The 19,524-nt window shown below is 38.4% G+C and overlaps 2 protein-coding genes across 2 annotated transcripts; one reads left to right on the top strand and one right to left on the bottom strand.

The window, feature by feature from the left end:
- Window positions 1-535: 535 nt before the first annotated feature.
- Window positions 536-6,383, bottom strand: LOC144653795 (ragulator complex protein LAMTOR1-like). Its single transcript, XM_078513899.1, has 6 exons — window positions 6,214-6,383; window positions 4,713-4,783; window positions 3,362-3,448; window positions 2,676-2,753; window positions 2,125-2,245; window positions 536-1,727 (listed from the first exon to the last, which is right to left on the bottom strand). Exons 1-6 carry the CDS (start codon window positions 6,253-6,255, stop codon window positions 1,635-1,637), a joined length of 492 nt encoding a protein of 163 aa, XP_078370025.1. The 5' UTR covers window positions 6,256-6,383; the 3' UTR covers window positions 536-1,634.
- An 82-nt stretch (window positions 6,384-6,465) lies between these two features.
- On the top strand, window positions 6,466-19,316 carry LOC144653723 (uncharacterized). The gene is made up of 15 exons (XM_078513791.1): window positions 6,466-6,616; window positions 6,764-6,855; window positions 7,282-7,370; window positions 8,009-8,085; window positions 8,720-8,903; window positions 9,926-10,074; window positions 10,743-10,866; window positions 11,537-11,654; window positions 12,570-12,675; window positions 13,055-13,198; window positions 13,446-13,557; window positions 14,119-14,294; window positions 15,018-15,088; window positions 15,557-15,972; window positions 16,324-19,316. The coding sequence occupies exons 1-15, from the start codon at window positions 6,581-6,583 to the stop codon at window positions 18,579-18,581; spliced, it is 4,152 nt and encodes a 1,383-aa protein (XP_078369917.1). The 5' UTR covers window positions 6,466-6,580; the 3' UTR covers window positions 18,582-19,316.
- The last annotated feature ends 208 nt before the right edge of the window (window positions 19,317-19,524 follow it).

Below are 19,524 nucleotides of genomic sequence, written 5' to 3'. Positions count from 1 at the left end.
ACTTTGCCAGGGGAGCTAGCGCCACTTCTCTCTTTAGCAAGAGACGAAAACTGACAATCAAAAGACGCTATTTTCAATTACTGTAAAAGATTAGATGTTCAGTGTGGCCCGAGTGTGGCGTCCAAATTTGAAATAAGCGCCGCCCTCGAAAAAGCGCCGCACTTGAGGCGCGAAAAATTAAATAAGCGCCGCGGCGCTTATTCGAGTAAATAGGGTAGTTCAGTGTAAAAAAAAAATATATATGGCAGGGCATGCTATAAAAAAGGTTTTTAGAATTCCTCGTCTTAATATTGTTTCATGTGTGAAAATCCACCATTTCCAGTCTAAGTAGTTCAGTTGTCAATAATTATAGTTTCCTTGATTGACTGACCGGTCTACCAGGATAAATAAAGTTATTATTTTATTATTTATTATTATTATTATAGTTTAGAGCTCACTGCATTGCTGATCGTCTGGCATTGTACTCTATAGCTGTTTTTTACTATTTTTTTTATTTTGCACACATGACACTGTATTGAAAACGTTGATACACAGCTGAATTTAACTTGTCATTTTATTAAAAATAATCCTTGAAAAGCATTACATATAAATCCTAATGTTATATATATTCTACTGAGAGTCCAACAAAACAGCAAAGCTTCGTCATTTAACAAATAATTCAAAATGTGCCACAAGATGCTTTTTTATTTGTTGGCTCAGGGCCAGTGTTTTTAGGATTGCAAAAAATCAATTTCACACCGTCATCAAATAACTGTCAAAACCAAAAGACGTTATTTGCACTTTCCAGATTCCACAATCCGCTCTTGAAAGAGCTTGCGTTTCACGCATAAGTTTAGCTCTATTTTGGCTGGTCACGCCATCTTTCATTTACAAGATTGTGTGACTGACAAAAGGAACGTAAACAAGATTCACAGTTTTTGTGATCTTTCTTATAAGGAACTCTTATGGCCATTTACAATTACTTTATTCAGATCGACTCTCGTAACTATGTCACATGAAAGCTTAACGATTCTTATTTTTTTCATATTTCTACTTCTTATTTAAAAACGCATGCAACAACTCACGTAATTAAATTACCCAAGAAGTACAAAAATGCTCACAATTACTCATGTATGATGCAGGGAAAATCAATACCCAGATGTCATTCTTTACAAAATAATCCAACATGAACTTGCCATTGAAGAGATGCTGTATATAAAATAATTTTCAGCGACTTTTTTCAGAGACAATTGCAGAATGAGATGCAAACACCTTTAAATTCCCCCTAGATACTGAAAACATTATTTCACATATACTTGATAACAGTTCTCTTCTGCTACCTCTTCTTGATTGGACATAAATTCTTTAATTGTTACGCAAAAATCTAGAAAAATAGTACCACCTTCCCCTTGGGCAGGTCAGGGGTAGGGTGGGGGGAGAGGTTGGGAGAGAGGTAAAGAAAGGGAAGGCGGGGTAGAGCTATACCAGGATGCTCTCTGTTTTTTCCTTCACTTTGTTATTGTTTTTCTTTAACCAGTACCTCTTAACTGTTGTGTGAGGTCGGTCTGTAAATTACTATAATTACTAGCCATGTAATAATATCTTGTTAGTTTTCAATTTCAATAAATATTTCATTCTTTGTTCCATCAGAATTCCTATGATGATTCAAAATGTACTACGAGGGCATCCCTGTGTTCAACATGAAATCCAGATAATGAAGCGTCTGCTCCCTTAGCAGCTTGGATTGCCTGAAATTGTGCAAAATAAACAAAAATTCTCCTTACAAACAGCCACACATTTCTTGTACTGTTATATAAAAAAAAAACATGGTTCGACAACTAATGCTGTTATTTGAGCTGTCAATACAGTGTAACCATTTTTACTGTCAATACTACAAGTGGGATTCCAGGATATTAAATGATTATTAAAGATTCTCCTTGTGCTTTCAGAAGATACCAAATGCTGATGGATTTGGCCAATGTACAGTCACATAGTCAGAGCTGTGCTTTAGCATAGCCCGGGTGCCACAGGCAACTCACTTTTGTCTTTGGGCAACTTGTATAACTTTGCTATCACAAAAGCTTTCCTGCAATTATTTGAGATTGCCTGTTCTCTTGCTTTAAAACATGCTTCAAATGTACTTACAAATGCTATGTCTCCTTGTGATATTGGTTCACTGGATAGCACTGATTGAGGAACTTTGACTCCACTGGGGAGATCAGACGGGTTATGGACTGTTGAACCATTGACAGCTGACAATTTTGACCTTGAAAACAAAATTACCAAAGAAAGAAAAAAATTAATTTGCTTAAAGTGTATATTGGTTGTCTCACCTTTACATTTCCCAAATCCTTGAAGAAATTATTATTTTTCCTCTATGTTTCCCCAACCTGCAGCAGTTGAACATTATAATGGCATACCTAATTTGAGCACAGTTAAAATTTGTTTGTTTGTTTGTTTAACAAGAAAGGTCAATTCACCTGTTAAAGATGAAGACTAACTTTCTTTATTCTGGGCTTCCATTTGAATAGAGCAGACACAGAATTTACAAACTACTTTGCAAGTTGTTGTCCATTTAGACAAACCCTTGATATATTTCCCAAACTTTTCTTTCAAACAGAAGATGGTACCATATATGCAGGAAGGTCACACTATTTGTACAAAATTATACACGAATGCGCATCTGTTAGACTTACATATACTGTCTTGATCTCTCCATGTATTCTGTTCTTTCTATACTGTGGGGTTCAGTTGAAGAAACATCTATGACTTTGCTGTAAAAGAAACAAGATGTGAACCAGGGGCAACTGGCATCCTTACCGGTAACGTTCTAAAATCGTAACTAAAGTACCTGAATAATTTCTTTACTGAATCCTTGGTTTATGACAGCTGAAGTCAGTAAATTTTGTTACTCAAATGCAACCCAAACAAATATTTTCACACCACATGTACATGTACATGTATAATGTACTTCAAAATTACCAGCATTTTATGCAATATGGCATATTTATTCTTCTGAATACATGTAACTTATGGTTACATGTAAATTATGCAGATAAAAACTGGGTAAGTTGAACTGTTTACTTACTTTGTAATTACATTCAAAATATTATTATAAACTGTTTGTTAAACATACACTGCGAATTTTTCATGACTTGCACTTAATACATGTACATGTAAACAACTTTATTGAATAAGTTCAAATGTAGGTGTCTTTTTGCATAAAGTCAGACTTGACTTTGATATGGTACACTTAAGTTTAAGATACAATGTACACTTATAGATGCACAAATTTTACTCACAAGTAAAAGGGAATGTGTATTAGAAGTGCATTCTTGAAAAGCCTTTGAAAATATTATTGACAATATAAAGAACAACATACTGTGCAGTCTGATGAAGTATTCTGCTTAGTAAAGACTGTTCGTCTGTTCTGGATATTGGTCCTGAACTGTGATTGTGTGAATCATCACTGCAAAACAAAACAAAAATAAATAAAATAAAATAAAAAATAAATAAGAAGTATCCAAAGAAATGACATATATGTTGAAGTTCAAAATGAACTTCAGGTCAAAATGAAGTGAGACTAGTTTGACTTGTATTTTTCTTTGATTACATTATGGATTACGGAAAAAAATCTGGAACAAAGTAATATACAAATCAAACTAGTTTGAAGTCATTTTGACAAACATGTACTATGTTAAGCTTGTTCCAAGGAACTGTGAGAAAGATACAGTGCTAGGGTTTGGACAGAAATATTTGTGAGATCCTCAGCTTCATATTTTTACGTCCTTTCTTGCATTTTTTTCATGTGAGGACTTTTGAGACCAACAAATCATAATCCCTGAAGATATTAATCAGTCAATTAGCAACACTAGCTAAGGATGCATTCCTTTGGGACGTCATATAAAAAAATGAGCTTTCAGGGTACACAGTAATCATGTAACAGGGACATTAACAACACAAGCTAAGGGTGCGCTCTTTTGGGATAATCCCGATCAGGATCAGTGATCCGAGATCACTCAGATCATGGTGCATCAAAGGAATCCATGAATCCTTGCCCAGAGTGTATTCATTGGTTCCTTTGATGCACCATGATCTGAGTGATCTCAACCCTCCAAGTTAAGATCATTTTAGTAGCCATGGCAACTAAAATTTGGAAGCTGGCAACTGAATTGAAACCAAAGTCACCAGCCTGGCGACCAAAATTGAGAAGAAGAATTGAAAGCGTGTGCTAAATTTGTAATGTAATTGTATGTAATGTAATTTATTTACCCAGGTGACACGGAAGAGCTCAGGAGCTCGTTAAGACGTGTACGTGCATCGAAGATCGAACTGGAATTTGGAGTGCTGGTTTTTCTGGAGGAGGAAAACCGGAGAACCCGGAGAAAAACCCTCGGAGCAGGAATGAGAACCAACAACAAACTCTACCCACATATGGCAGCGGGCCAGAATCGAACCCGGGCCACATTGGTGGGAGGTGAGCGCTCTCACCACTGTGCCACCCTGATCCCCTAGCGACTTAATTTTTTCACTGGTGATCAAACTTGAACAGTCAGTGGGCAAATGGCCACTAACAAAAAAAATAAACTTGGAGGGTTGGATTCACTGATTCTGATCCGGGTTATTCCAAAGGAACACACCTTAACAAAATGAGTAAGGTGACGTTCTGGACTCCCGGCTACATGTTTCCCATTTATTATTATAAAGGGGAGAGGGAAGAGGAATACACTTACACAGATCTAGGTCCATTAGCAATTGGCGCTGATGATCCTCCTAGTAAAGGATCTCTCTCGCTTGCTTGTCTCTAGGGAACATAATAAAGTAACAAGTGAGTTTGCATAACAAGCCAATACTTTCCCCATTTATACCATGCCATAGAAAAAACAGCCAATCAGAATACAGGAAAGCTGTTGTATATTTGACGGTATTCAACTTAACCTTCCCATCGTGCATGGCAATCTTGTTTTTGATGAAATGTAGTAAGCATATTTTATATGGCATGGTACGTATACACACTTGCCTAAAGGCTCGTGTGTATACCGAGAAAATACAAGTGACTCGTGGGATATTCCATAGTATACCACAAGAAAGCGTTGCATAACTAGTATAAACACCAGGTGTTATCTATGAGGGGTCATGAATGGTCCATCAAAATTTTGCCGTGCTCGCAAAATTACGCTTCTGCTCGGAATGCTCGCAACATTTTAGTGGGTGCTCGTTTGCTCGTGCTCACATATTTTTGCAAGTGCTCGCGCGCTTGTTTTTTACGAAGGGAGCTTTTTGAAAAGTGCTCGTTGCTCGCAAGGCTAACTTTTGTCAATGCTCGCGCTCGCAAAGAAAAACGCTGTGCTCGCGTGCTCGCAAATGCTCGCAAAGACCATTCGATACCCCTTCTATGATTGCTTTACATTGCAAAATGGTTGCACAAGTACAGTACATAATGCAGTTGCATAAATAAGATTTAACTCGATTTCAGCAATGTACCAGATCATGGTCAAGTTATTGATACTGAAATGTCTTTAATATTCCTTTTTTTGTACAATAACATGTACATTATCCATCGTAACTTGTCTATACATGTACATTGCTTGTATTTTAATTTATTTTTCAGGCACTTTAAGGGCACTGATTCAGTTTTCCGTCTTCGAATTCTACATCTACATCTACATCTACATTTAATAAGTTGGTAAAAAGTCCATACGGATATCACACCAACGTCTAAAAATAAGTAAAAATACAATATGTACATATTTAATAACTGAAAAATTCTAAATTAATTCTAAAAATCTAAAAATTCTAAAAATCTAAAAATTCTAAACTTATATGGGTAAACTACTAAATTAATAAAAATGCTCGCGCAGTCCAGACTGGAAGGACGTAAGAGAGCCGGACTCAACAATCGCCGCAGGGAGTGCATTGGAACGTGGAAGAAACTGCAGTAAAGAATCCTGTTGAGAGTTTGTAATCTCGGCAGTAACCTTGTAAAGACTTAAAACTTTAGACAAAATAAAATGAAGCTTTATAACTTTTTTTGTTGATGGCTTAAATGACATGAAAAGCCGAAATAAATTAGAGTCATAGTTATACAAAAACGAATTTTTCGTCGTAAGATCGGTGACAGGAAAGATTCGAAAATTCTGTGAGTGATACGAATAAAGATTTTACGTACTGAAACTTCAGTGAAAAATAATCATGACAGTCACATGACGTTCAAACGAAAGAGCAAAGACTTACTTGACCATCAGTATCGTCCTCGCTGCTAAAACAACAACCCATTCCCAGCACAGTGTTGTATTCAAAGTTATACTCGGCTTAACTCGTCTGATCGGTTCGAAACTATTAAAGAACGACACAATAATTCCAGCACGTTCAAAAGGGAATCTTGCAAAATCGCACACAACTTCACAGGAAATCCAATCTGACAGGCTTGGTTACTCGGCACGACGCGCAAAGGCCTGTGGGATTTGCCGTGTCAGTTTCAAAATCAACCGCCAAATCTTTCGCGATCGTTCTGTTTTGCAGTCCGCAGCTTTCTCCATTTTGTCGATTTTCAAGTTTTATATGCTGTTTGAACGTATTTTAGAGCTGTCTGGAATGTAACATGAATCCAGCAAATTCAAAGTTGTTGCTTAACTGGGTAAGTACAGTAAGGCGCGTTCTTTGTGATTCGAATGCGTGTACAATGTGAGCTGGCTGGTTCACAGTACAAATTCGAACATGAAATCAACCCCCCCCCGTGGTTTTAAGCAAGGAAATGATATTGATTTTTTATTTCTTTTTGTAGATCAACGCAAATGCTTCACATGACGATGAAAAAGTACAGAACATCACTGACTCGGCCACCAAAAACCTACTGCTCAAGATTCTGCATCAAATGTAGGTGCTAAATTAACTTACTATTACATCTAACTCAAATATGCCATGTAACAATTGAATTCACCAGTTTATGATCATGTTAAGTGCCTAGTCTTTATGTTTGTCAGAACACACATATTGAATTTCTATATATAGTCCTCTTTTAAGCTTTGCAGTTGATTTCAGTTAAACAACACTCCAAAGCACCAGCATCTGCTCTTTAAAAGCACTCCGCCCTGTAAAACTGGATCCTGAGCCATTTGATCTACAATCACACTTCCCTTATGTGTACTGAGCCCACATTTGGGTCAACTTACTTTGTACCTCCGTGGAAATTTAAACAAGCCCTTAATGTTATAAATTTGTGCTAATAATGGACTTAAAACAGATTGACAGATTACAGTTTGTAAAGTAGTCCTGTTAGCAATGTACTTTAACTTCTTTTAGTGACAAGGAAACTGAGAAGGATGTACCAAGTGGCAGTGAAGCATTAGAGGTTGAACAAGTCCTGTCTTTTATCATCTCCTATCTTGGAGGTAAGAAAATAAACAAATTGTGCTTATACACATGGCACAACGATGATGATGATGAAATTTTATGTTGTTGTCCTTCACCTGAATATTAGTTAATAATAATAATAATAATAATAATAACTTTATTTATCCTGGAAAACCGGTCAGTCAATCAAGGAGATTGACTGGTTATTTATTGGTCAATACAGTCATTGAATTGACCAATGGCCAAATAGCTTGCAAGAACATACTATAGTCAATGGTTTACTGAAAAACTTCCATAGAAATATTAAAACTAAAGTTGTCCCATGTTTCCATGTAGCTAACATCATTATCAAGGTAAAATGTTGTATTGTGGTGTGAATATAAATTAGTTTGTGGAAAGTAGTATAACAGACATTTGCTGCATGGTTATGTAAATAGTTTCGTGCGGATGGAGTCACTTTGCATGTTTAAAGTTGGCTTTAGTTCTTGAATAATAAGCATTTCATTGATAAGACAATTGAATTTGCTGCAGCATTATTTTCTTTTAAACTGAGAAGTTATTAATTAGCTCCAGTTTTTCAACACAAAATTAAATATTCCAGCAACCTGCATAGAATTTTGAGTCAATGCACTTGTCTGTCATTATCTTATTCAATTGTTGTTTTCGTCTCTTTCAGGCTTCCACCATCAGAACTTTGACTCAATCATAAATGAGGAACATCTAAGGAACAGAAATGAGTTAGAAATAGGAAAAGTATGTGGCAGTTCTGTACTTTGCATTCATTTTGGTTTTTATACATGTACCTAAACTTTAATCTGTTTGACAACAAGGTACATAAATGTACATGTACTACATACAGTGGAACCCCGATATAACGATATGCCAAGGGGGCAGTAAAATTATATCGTTATATTGAGGAATCGTTATATCGGGGTTCTGTCCCATACATTTTACTATTGCCGGGACATAACATATTCATCGTTATATCGTTATATCAAAGATCGTTATATCGGGGTTCCACTGTACTTATAATAATTGTTTTACAAATTAAAGTATTGTCAGGCGTTTCAAAATGACTGTTTTGAAGTAGGCAGCTATCAGCTGATTGCTATGACCAGAGGACCAGAGTAACAGGTGACATATAATCAAGAAGCTGGTGGAACACCTGTGGCCGCCGTCTTGTTTTTAAGACCCTGATTATTTAATGTATATTAAATTGTTGTACAAATTAATATTATATCCAAAGAATACACTGCAATACAATATTAATAGCTTATACATGTACATGTACATGCAGTTGCAACCATTTGTCTAGATAGTGTTGTCACAAAATTAATCAGGCTGAATACATGTAGTTTTGAATTCCAATTGCTGTATTGTTCTTCAGGTTGTCACACTCCTTCTATGTGGAGCAACGCAGTGCGATAATGTAGCGGTGTTTGTAGACCAGATCACCAAACTGGACAATGATGATCAATTCAGTTTTAAATTCTTAATTGAATCTGTTTTGAAAGAAATGGAACAAGGCTGTCTCACAACTGAGTCGTTTGCTACCATTCTAAGCAAGAAAGGTTGGATATACGTAAATTGTACATTTTTAGCCTATTAGGGGTGGTGAATGGTCCTTCAAAAAATGTGTGTCTCGCAAAATTTTAGATAAATTTCAAGGGTTCTCGTTGTCTCTAATTTTTCTTTGAAGCCTTCTCGGGGTCTCGATTTCTTTTTCAAGGCTAAAAAGGTCTCGGGCTCGCAGAAAAGACATCAGATTCGCCGTCTCGCAAAGTCTCGCATTTACCATATTCGACACCCCCTATTCAGACCAGGCTAATTTTTTTGCTACTGGGTACCATGGGGAGGGGGGGAAGAGATAAAAAAGTGCAAACATTAAAGAGTGCTTGATGTATTGGCCACCACATTAATTTTACCCAAGTTGGTATAATTTGTGTGGTCATGTTAAACAAAAATGAGGTGAATATGACAAATTCAGAGCTCTACTAACTAACAGTATGTTGTATCAACTATCTATTCTTGGATTTTATTTATTTTCCATTATTTTTAAATTAGATAATTTAATGTTCTTGGACTTGAACTGGAACTACATGTATAATGTATACATGTAGGTACAATAACATGTACAGTACTGTACCTTCCAATGGAGGTTAATACAGGGGGTCATTTCACATGTGAATGACAATCACATGAAGATGTAATATTCCTCTGCATTAGCCTCCATTGCAAACATGTAATTCCAGTCTTCACTGTGGTCCAGAGAATACAAAATGGCCAACTGTACCAACTGACTTACTCTTACTAGTACTTGTTAACAGAAAATGCGGTACTTAATGAAAGGATGCTATTGAAAGCGATCTACATGTTATTGTAAGACACTAATTCGAAAATGATAATTATCATAAAATAAAATAAAAATGAAGTTTTGGTACCACATATACGGAAGGTTGTGTTTTAAATTTATCTTTGGTTTAAAATTTCATTTGAAACTAAAGGAAAAAAAATCAAACTGGCTTGAAAATTTTTAAACCAAAGATAAATTTAAACCACTAAGAAAACACCTTTTATTTGTTATTGATTTCAGTGGATATATCAGAATATCTGAAGTTAGAGCAGGCTGGTGCACAGATTTCATCACCCTTAACTGTCCAGTCACCAGTGGAAGCGTTCTTTACCAACTCTCCGCTGAAATCCCTTGTGGCATCTCCACAGTTACGCAGCAAACAGAACCAGGTACTTTCCATTATATAAGAATTTCTGATACTGTTTATGATGGTCATGGGGTGCTTATTTAATCTGGAGCGTCAAAGGAGGGGGTGAGAGTTGCTTAGACAAGGGGCCGATGCTAGTGCTGGTACTCATTGCAAGGTGCTTACAACTAATATTGAAAGAAAATTCCAAGTTGGAACTACATGATACATGTATAATTTTATGTATGCCAACTTATTGCGGTTTTCAGTGAAATGCGAACTCTGAAATTCAAAATCCAACTAACGATTGCGTTTTTCGCTGCCGTCAATCATAATTATGGCGACAGCCAACGAACCATGACAAACAGAAACAAACAAAATGGATCGAAATCTACCAATCACAACTGACAGACTTGACCTTTTGACCCGATTGAAGTGAGCTTCTGTTTCCCGAGAGGTCCGCTAAGATGATTGACGGCAGCAAAAAGCGTAAACCGTTGGTTGAGGATCGAATGTCAGAGTTCGCATTTCACTGAAAACCGCAATAAGTACATGTAAATTAAACAGAGTCACACATCTGTTACACAAGTCATGTAGCTTTTTAAAAACCAACAGTTTATTTTGAATTCCTGCAGTACAGACTGCAGTAGCGAGTAGGTTACATGATACGGTATTTACCCAAATAACTTTGATGTCATTTTATTCCGGCAGCTTATGATGAACAAGCTTCAGCAGAAGGTTACAAAGTTACAAGCTTCTTTGGACTTGCAGATGCATGTTCAGTCTGAACTAGAAGCTGATCTCACAGAGAAAAACAAAGAAATCGATAAGAGAGGTATTAATGAAGAACATACATGTAAAACCAGTTTACAATGCTTCAAACCCTTAATAGATCAAAAAATTCCAACCATTTGTTGTCTCATAATGACATATATACATATACATTCATACATGTGTGGGAGGCGCGGTGGCCTAATGGTTAGCGCGCCAGACTCCGGAGCGAGCGTTCCGGGTTCGAGCCCTGGCCGGGGTCACTGTGTTGTGTTCTTGGGCAAGACACTTTACTCTCATAGTGCCTCTCTCCACCCAGGTGTATAAATGGGTACCGGCGAAATAATGCTGGGGGGTTCCCTGCGATGGACTAGCATCCCATCAAGGGGGGAGTAGAAATACTCCTAGCTGCTTAATGCTAAGGAAACCGGGATAAGCTCCGGCAGTATGCGCCACTTTGGCTCGAAGCTGACCTTTTTTTTTTATTTTATTTTATTTTTTTTATTCATACATGTACATTTTATTTCACATCCCCACAGGGCTTTTCAGTGAAATATTTAAATAAAAAAATAAAAAATAAATATATAAAAAAATAAAAATAAGTGTGTGAATGAATAAATATATATTTGGACAGAGTCGGTGAATTAATTATATTAATTTATTCAGATGGTCAAATAAATTATTTTGTTTAACTTCCATTTTCTCATTCTAATGAAGGTCAATTATATTTGTAGATGCCACAATTATAGAGTTACGGAAAGAGGTCACAAAACTGATGTCTTCAGCTGATGAGTTAGAACTAATGAGAAACTTTAAAGATGAATACGAAAAGGCTGATAAAGAAAACGCCAGGTAATGATCATGCTCTGAACATTTCTATTACCCAGGGTGTTGTAGAGGTGTCAAACAAAGCTACTAGCTTTCTTTTTTAATACATGTACCTTTCTGCGACATTTCGTAGAGCACTGCTCTGGACTTCTCTGTCTTATGATTGCCAAGTACCAAAAAGCTTTGTTTTTATGGGGGTGGGGCTGCTAGTCCCCTGCCCAAACCTCCTCCTTTGTCATCCAGGCTTGGGATGGGCCATGGCGAAGTTTTCCTCTGAAAGAGAAAAGGCTACCGTATTTACTCGAATAAGCGCCGCCCCCGAATAAGCGCCGCAGTGCCGATGCGGTGCTTATTCGAGGAATTCTGTTCAACTAAAAACAGCACTACAGAGCAACTCTAAAACAAACTTGGACATTTCTTTCCATCAAAAGCGACGTTTTGCAGTTCAAAGTGATTGTTTACTGTTCGCACATAAGTTTTCTATCCAACATTCTTACAATATGTAGTTCTGTAAATGTTGTGAAGGCCACGAACTTTGCCAGGACAGCTAGCGTCACTTCTCTCTCCAGCAAGACACAAATACTGACTATCAAAACACGCTATTTTCAATTACTGTAAAATATTAAATTCTTTGTAGCGTTCAAATTTTAAATAAGCGCCGCCCTCGAATAAGCGCCGCACTTTAGGAGCGAAAAATTTAATAAGCGCCGCGTCGCGTGTTCGAGTAAATACAGTAAGCCCTTTCAATTGTTCAGCATTTTTGACATCTAAATGTGTTTTTCCTCAAATTACAGTAAGTGGAAAAACATAAGGATGTCAAAAAACACTACAACTTGAAATGTAAAAAGAATGGTACAAGATTAAAATTATTATAATAAAAACAGAAATAACATTGTAGCTGTAAATTATACTTTAAATCTGTTTTGTGTTGTTGCGCAGATTGAAGCAAAAAGTCGTGGAACTTCAAACGTTCAGACAACAGTGTGGGGACCTCGAACAAAGAGTGACCAATTTTATGCAGGAAAAGGAACAGTTTGAAAAAGAGGTATAAAACTCATGTTTGCCGCTTGCATGTACATTTATATCGGCGCAGTACAGTTTGTTTGAAGTGAAAAACAGGGATCAATGCCTCGTAATTTTTGTGCCAATTTGCAACGTGCGGTGAAAAAAAGAAAAAGACTGACACCTACATGTACGAAACAGGCGACTTGCAGTGTATTTTTTTCGCACACTTCCTTTGCACAAGAGTCATGTTTCAGCACTCGCCTGGGACCTTCTGCATAGGTCTTTATCTCTGTTGCAATTCTTTTCCACCCTCAAACTTAAAACACAGTCTGTCGGTATTTGAATAGCTACGCCATAACCTTTACATGCAGTGTAGTCCCTTCAGTTGAAAGCTAACAGAGATCTTTTAATCATTTCAGCGACTTGAAACAGAAAGGTTAAAATCTAGCATCGATCGGTACAAGAGTAAAATTCATCATATTGAATTTAAAACTAGTGAGCTGGAAGCTACGCTGAACAGAAAGGAACAACTGATTGAAAAGCTGCAGAACGATTTGCAGGAGGTGAGACTGCCAGCGTTACTGTTGTTGTTGTTACTGTTGTTGCAAAACTATACAAGAAAGGAATGAGGACACGCCCAACCACTCCAATTTTTTTCGTTCTTTGTTTTTTTTTTTTTGTTTTTTTCACAGTGGTGAAATATGCGCGAACGCTTGCCAAAAACCCATGAGCTGCACTGAAGGAAGTTCATTCTTTTATTATTATTCTACTGGATTTATTTTTTATACTGTTTTGTATTGTTTTGCCCAGGCATTGAGCGCAGCATCAAAATCAGCAGAGATGAGAAGAGAAGCCCAGCGATCCCACGCGATTGAAGTTGATGACGTCATGTTAGAAGAGAATCTGTCACGTTCCCCAGAAGGTATTAATCTTAACAATCAGCGTGTTTTTACAGTCCTAGACATCACAGATTGAGGGAAAGAAACGATGCGTGGAGGAACACTGGTAGCAACCCTAGCTAAGCTCTCCTTTTTAGTCTGCTGTCTTTTTCTCGCCTCTTTTGCAGCTTTTTGTGACGTATTTTTCTTATCTTAATTAAATTTATTCTATTTCGCACCTTTGCTTTTAGTATAAATTAGTTTTTTTTTTGTGCATATACATGTATTTTAAACTTGAAAATGGTGCCAAGATGACACTGAAACGTCGTTCAGTTTCAGTTTTCGCTAATAGCTGTAGCATTATTAGCCATGCACAATGGATTTTCTGTTTTCCATTTCCATCCCTGCCATCTATACATATCCTTTACTTTCTAATACATGTGTGTTTTGTTATTTTCCGAACATCGTTCTAAAAAAAAATCGAACCATTTTGCTTGATATTCATAAATCGTGCAAGCCATCAAATAAATTACTTTAGAAACAGCGACTTCAGCTAAGAAGCTCTTTTGATCAACAGTTTTTTCTTGTGTTGTTTTTTCTCAAAGACAATTCCCCAAGCCATGCCCCGCTCGCACCAGTCAACATAGACAGTCGAATCATCGAGCTTGAGCTGGAGAAATGTCGTTTAGAGTCCCAGCTGTCCACTGCTGTTAATCATGAAGAGTTCCTCGCATTGAAGGAGACTCTTGAGGACACCAAGGAAGCACAGTCGTCTTATAAGGTAGATAGAACTTCTACACGTTTTACAAGCAATCCAGACAAACAGCGTCCATGGCAAAATTCTTCACTAAGCGAACAGAAAAAAGGGTGTTTTCTTGATAAACCAAAAATTCTGGAATCTGGATATTTCCGTTGGTTCACGTCTTACGAGTTGATAATACCTACTCAGAGATATGCGACAAACTGACATTCAGCTCCTTAAAGGGACTGTGTCACGGCTGAGTTAAGTTTATTTTATAAGTTTTGCCAAATACTCGCTATGAAACTTAATGTTTGAAAAGAAATTACTTCAATCTATGGCGTCTAAATAACAAAACGCATAGCTTCATTGCAACCTAATGTGTCTCCCGGTCGTTATAATCCTCTAAAGCATTAGAAGCAAACACAAGATTGATTTTGAAAACTGTTCATCCCAACGGAGATTTCAAAAGCCTAATATCTGCAATCCGTTGGCAATCTAGACGTCAGCTTTTGGCTCATCCAAATACCAGCTTTTAGAGAAGTGACAGAAATATTGAAATGTTCCTTCACTGTTTTAATGAAGCCATTTTTATATTTCAACGAATTTGATGGTAATTTCCAAAGCCTAAATTTAGCTTAAATCCGTGGCATCAGCTCCTTTAACTAGCGCCAGACTGTTAGATATACATGTAAGTTAAGTGATCCGTTTTAAGCAAAAGGCCATGATTGATTGTCATTCTTCTCTATGTTTTTTTTACAAAAGGTAAATTACGTCGCAGCTAAAAGCAGGATTCAGGAGTTGGAAGATCAACTTGCGGCTGAACTGCAAAAGAGGTAAGGTTTATTAGCTTGCTGCAAACTAGCAACAGTTACCAAATCACGTGATGTAAAACGGTCGTCACGTGGTCGCCAGAGTACCAGTTTTTGGTACAGTACTGTAATGCTTAATGTGACCCCTTCCCCAATTTCCAAGTTATATCATATGCTGTGTCCCCGATGCTCGTTAGCGGGAGAGTAGCGGGAGTTTCCCGTACGTTTTTTGAGTGGTAATTTCTCGACTACAGGGCTGGGGGATGGCCTGCGGGTTCGCGTCGTTAATCACGTGATGTTTAGTTTTTAACATTTTTAACATTCATTTTAGTTTTACGGTTGGTGTGATATCTTAAGATTTTTACCGACCTAATTATTGTAGATGTAGATGTAGATGTAGAGTATCATCGCATGTAGCTACTATTATTCTAACTCGTGGCCTAATGAACTTCACTATAATGAAGTTGTTCTGTATTTCCTCAATCATATTAGTGTACAAAAGGATGAACAACTGAAGAACATCCAAGAACAGTGTTTCCAAGAGGTGGACGAGCTAAAGTCGGCACTATTGAATGAACGCTCTCTGAAAGCGGAACTCGCTGAAGAGCTAGATGTGAGAGAAAAGAGGCTACAACAAACGACTGTAGAAATTCAAGCGCTAACGAGTTTGAAGGCGGGTTTGGAAGGAAGTCTTCAAACAAGCAATGCTCGGGCGCACGACGAAAAGGTTAAGCACGACAGAGAGATGAGTTCGAGGAAGGAGGAGATCGACAAGTTGAGCAAAGAGATTCAGCGTTTGGAGAAAGAATTGGAGAATAGATTACAGCAAGTTCAAGCTCTGGAGCAAGAGAGGAATCAAGTTAGAGACGCATATGAGCAGATGTTGGCAGCGGTAAAAAGCGAATTGGGTGAGTTTACTTCGTGATTCGTTTTGTTCTTTTTCCAATTCGCTTTGTCGTAAAGTGAAAAGATAACTGAACTTATGGAACTGGACTTGGGCATCGCTAACACGGACGAGGTTTTATGACCTCTAAACGGCATTTGGGGTGGGGAGGAGTGTGGCTGGAGCGAGGGTTTTACCCCCCTACTTTTTCAACCTATTTCAGCTATTTGTCGGCCACTACAGCCCCTACCCTGAACCAGTTCTGGTTTTCAAAAAACCAGTGTTTTCAATTTGTTCTGTTTAGGTTCGCCAAAACGCATAACTGAAAACTGTCTGCTACAATTCTGATGAGTTGACTTTTGTTTTTCTTGTAAAGATTCAAAGATCAACAGCATGGCAGAAGATAAAGCCGCGACCGTTGCCCAGTTTCGTCTAAGAACACAACAACTCGAGGAGGATCACGAGAAAATGAAGGAGGAATTCGCTAACAAGCAGAAAGTTATGTTAGAAGAAGCCGAGAAAAACGCCGCGAAAATCCAGGAAGCTTGTGATGCAGACCGCGCAGCGTGGAAAAAGAAATTTGACCAACTGTCAGAGGAAGTAATGAACACACGAAGCGAAATGTTCCAGAACTCAAAGAAGCATTCAGAAGAACTGATCGAGGTTCGAAAGAAGGCGAGGGAAGCGGAGGAATTGTTAGATGAAGAAGCTAGGAAAACTCGAGACGACAAGGTTAATTTGGAGAATCAGCTTCTGAAAGCCAAAAGCGCGATTGCTGAGCTGGAGATGGAGGTCAAACGTGGGGAAGCAACGAGGAAGGAATTAGAAGATGAAAGGACAAAATGCGATGAGTTGAAAGGGAGGTGCGAGAGTTATATTGAGAAAGTTGAAGCGCTGGAGATGAATGCGGAGCAGATTAAGACGGAAACAGAGTGTGACAAAGAGAGCTTAAAGAAGGAGATGCAACAGTTAGAGGAAGCGATCAAAACAGAGGTTGGCGCTGCTCGAGAAGAACTGAATAACTTGAAAAGTGATTACGATGAGCTGGAGATGAAGAGAAACGAAATGGACAAGAAACTCGAGGAGGAAAAGAAAATGAAAGATGAGTTAACTGTGCAGATAAAAGACCTGGAAAACACAAGTGGAGAAAAGGACAAACGGGTCGAGGAACTAGAGAAACTGTTGAAGGAAGCAGTAGAAGAAAAGAATGAAAGAATTGAAGAACTAGAGAAATTGTTCAAGGAAACCCAGGAGGAAAAGAGTGAGCAAGTCGAACAACATGATTCATTGTTGAAAGAAGCGCTGGAAGAAAAGGAAAATGCAGTTAACAAGATGAAAAACGCTCAAATTGAGTGGGAGAACAGACAGCAGGAACTGCAGGCGAAGATCGAAGAGCTTGAAGGAGCGTCAGAGGAGATGAAGCAGGCAGAAATCGCATTTGACGAGCTTAGAGATCACATGCTGGAGTTACAGGCCGAGAGAGATCTTCTGGAGCAAAAAAATGAGGAAGAAACCCTCATCAACAGAAGGCTTGGTACGGAAGTACATTCACTAGAGGCACAGCTAGCTCATGCTGATCAACAAATACGCGAACTAAAGCAAGATTCTACCGGGAACAAGAGTAAAATGGAATCGCTCAGAAGGAAGACGATCGGTGGTGTAAAAGCACAAATGTACGCTCGACAGGCGTTTGTGGAAGAGGATAGTTCCACTGATTCTGATGAAGGTCCACCGTTAATGCTGGACGATTTCTCAAGTTCTCTGGGCGGAAGCATGAAAGCTCCCTTACTCCCCAAAGACGCACTCAGCAAGTCAAACAGATCTCTTAACAGTCTTCACTCGGCCTCAAGTACAAGCCTGAGGTCTGGTGTCCAGACTCGCGCCAGTCGCCGCCAGAGTGCTATATACATGCGCGGGAATACTCCGCCTGAGAGGCGCACCACGAACAGCGCAGCTTACTTTATCCTAGGCGACGGGTTCCGAACGGAAATGGAGCAAGATGCCGATGTTGAATACGACTGGAACCGACTGGCTGAGCTGCAGCGTCGGAACGCGTCGTGTCTGCCTCACCTACAGACCTCGTACCCGGTTGAAACCCAAATGCAGCCCGACGTCTCCGGGCAAGAAGAGGCGCTGAAGACGGGAAGAATGTCCTTAGACGCGTCCCTGGCTAAACCTTACAACACTCGGAAGCGCAAATCGGAAGAAAGTGCTTCGAATATGTTCAAGACAAGGAACAACGGCGGTTCGAGTTTGCCGAAATCTAAATCAGCTCCCAACATCACGCCAGCTAAGCAGCCTCGGTCTCAGCGACTCGCTGCGGCGATGCAGTCAGCGTTTGGTTCACTGCGGTCACGCTCAAACGAGAATTTGTCTCGTGAAGCGGGTGAAGATGATGAAAATTCCTCGCGGAGGGAAAGTGTCGCTTACAGCATCGAGATATCGCCTCCAAAGAAGACAAAAAGCGGTATTGCACGGCGTCGAACCATTGCACGGTCCACAGGAACGAGTCGGCTGCTTGCTGAAAAGGATAAAGGTTCCTTGAAGAAGTCAAAAACCCAACAGTTGAGTTCAAGTAAGGTTCAAGAGAGAAAGCCGCTTAGATCGCGGGACTTGAAAACAAACATTAAATAGCAATGCAAAGTTTAATAGAATGAATGAATTGTACAACTGTTTCAAAATTGTAAAGCGTATTAGATTTAACAGCTAGAGCTACAAATATTTTCAAGGAGAAGTGAACAATCACTGTTCATTGCAAATCCTCGTTTAACTACCCAGTGAGTTTCGATTAACCAATCCGAAGATCGCCCGACCATTCGCAAGCTCATCAAAAGTTTTCAGGATTAGCTTGTGTCGTCATGAGGACACGTCATGTCACTAGGCAACCATTCCTACGAAAATCGCGGGCTCAGTCAATTCTAGAAGACGCGATTACGCCCAGGAAAAGTTCTTGTTCTCTGAAATAAAAAGTAAATTTAGAAAACAGACACTGAATCTCTGTGAATCTCCTATTTTTTCCCACTGGTTTACACTCGTTAGATAATAGCTTAAAAACTAAAACAATTTTTTCCTGTGGCTTCAGAATGATAACCACGAGTTTCGTTAGAGATAAGTAACAACTGGTGACAAAATAATTTTGATTTCATTTTACATTGTATTTTTTTTGCAAGAGTGTAAAATCCCTGCCAAATAGACAGAGGAAAGCGGTTTTCTTTCGGGATTTAAGAATTACATGTAATTTTGATGCAGTCGGTCTTTCAATGAGGCATGTATCTTTTGTATTCAATAGTTGAATTAGCGGAAATATTGAAAAAATACTATATAATGGCAAAGAATGTATTTCATTAATGCACTAATACAAATCTCTACACTTGTATCTGTTGTCTTGCTCTTGACTCAGAATATTCAAGGTGTCTCCCCGATTTTCATGTACACTAAAAAAACCCGACTTGTTTCACGGTGTCGTTCTTTACAGATGATCCCCAATCTTTTACCCATTTTCTGGGAACAAATTTCGCTTGCATCCTTTGGCGTCAGAAATTGTACATATCTGTTTATTAAATGGAAAACAGTGTGA

Source organism: Oculina patagonica, chromosome 5, assembly GCF_052425735.1.
Source record: "Oculina patagonica isolate OP01 chromosome 5, crgOcupat, whole genome shotgun sequence".
In the NCBI taxonomy this organism is placed as follows: Eukaryota; Metazoa; Cnidaria; class Anthozoa; order Scleractinia; family Oculinidae; genus Oculina; species Oculina patagonica.
The sequence above is the reverse complement of the archived record's forward strand: the minus strand, read 5'-3'. Positions and strand labels throughout refer to the sequence as shown.

Excerpts from the sequence above, each read along its gene's own strand:
- LOC144653723 (XM_078513791.1), top strand. The coding sequence starts at position 6,581 with ATGAATCCAGCAAATTCAAAGTTGTTGCTTAACTGG. Across the intron at positions 6,856-7,281 it reads CTCAAGATTCTGCATCAAAT|TGACAAGGAAACTGAGAAGG; the intron begins GTAGGTGCTAAA and ends AACTTCTTTTAG. Across the intron at positions 10,867-11,536 it reads CAAAGAAATCGATAAGAGAG|ATGCCACAATTATAGAGTTA; the intron begins GTATTAATGAAG and ends TTATATTTGTAG.
- LOC144653795 (XM_078513899.1), bottom strand. The coding sequence starts at position 6,255 with ATGGGTTGTTGTTTTAGCAGCGAGGACGATACTGATGGTCAA. Across the intron at positions 4,784-6,213 it reads AGGACGATACTGATGGTCAA|AGACAAGCAAGCGAGAGAGA; the intron begins GTAAGTCTTTGC and ends TATGTTCCCTAG. Across the intron at positions 3,449-4,712 it reads GCTAATGGACCTAGATCTGT|TGATGATTCACACAATCACA; the intron begins GTAAGTGTATTC and ends TTTGTTTTGCAG.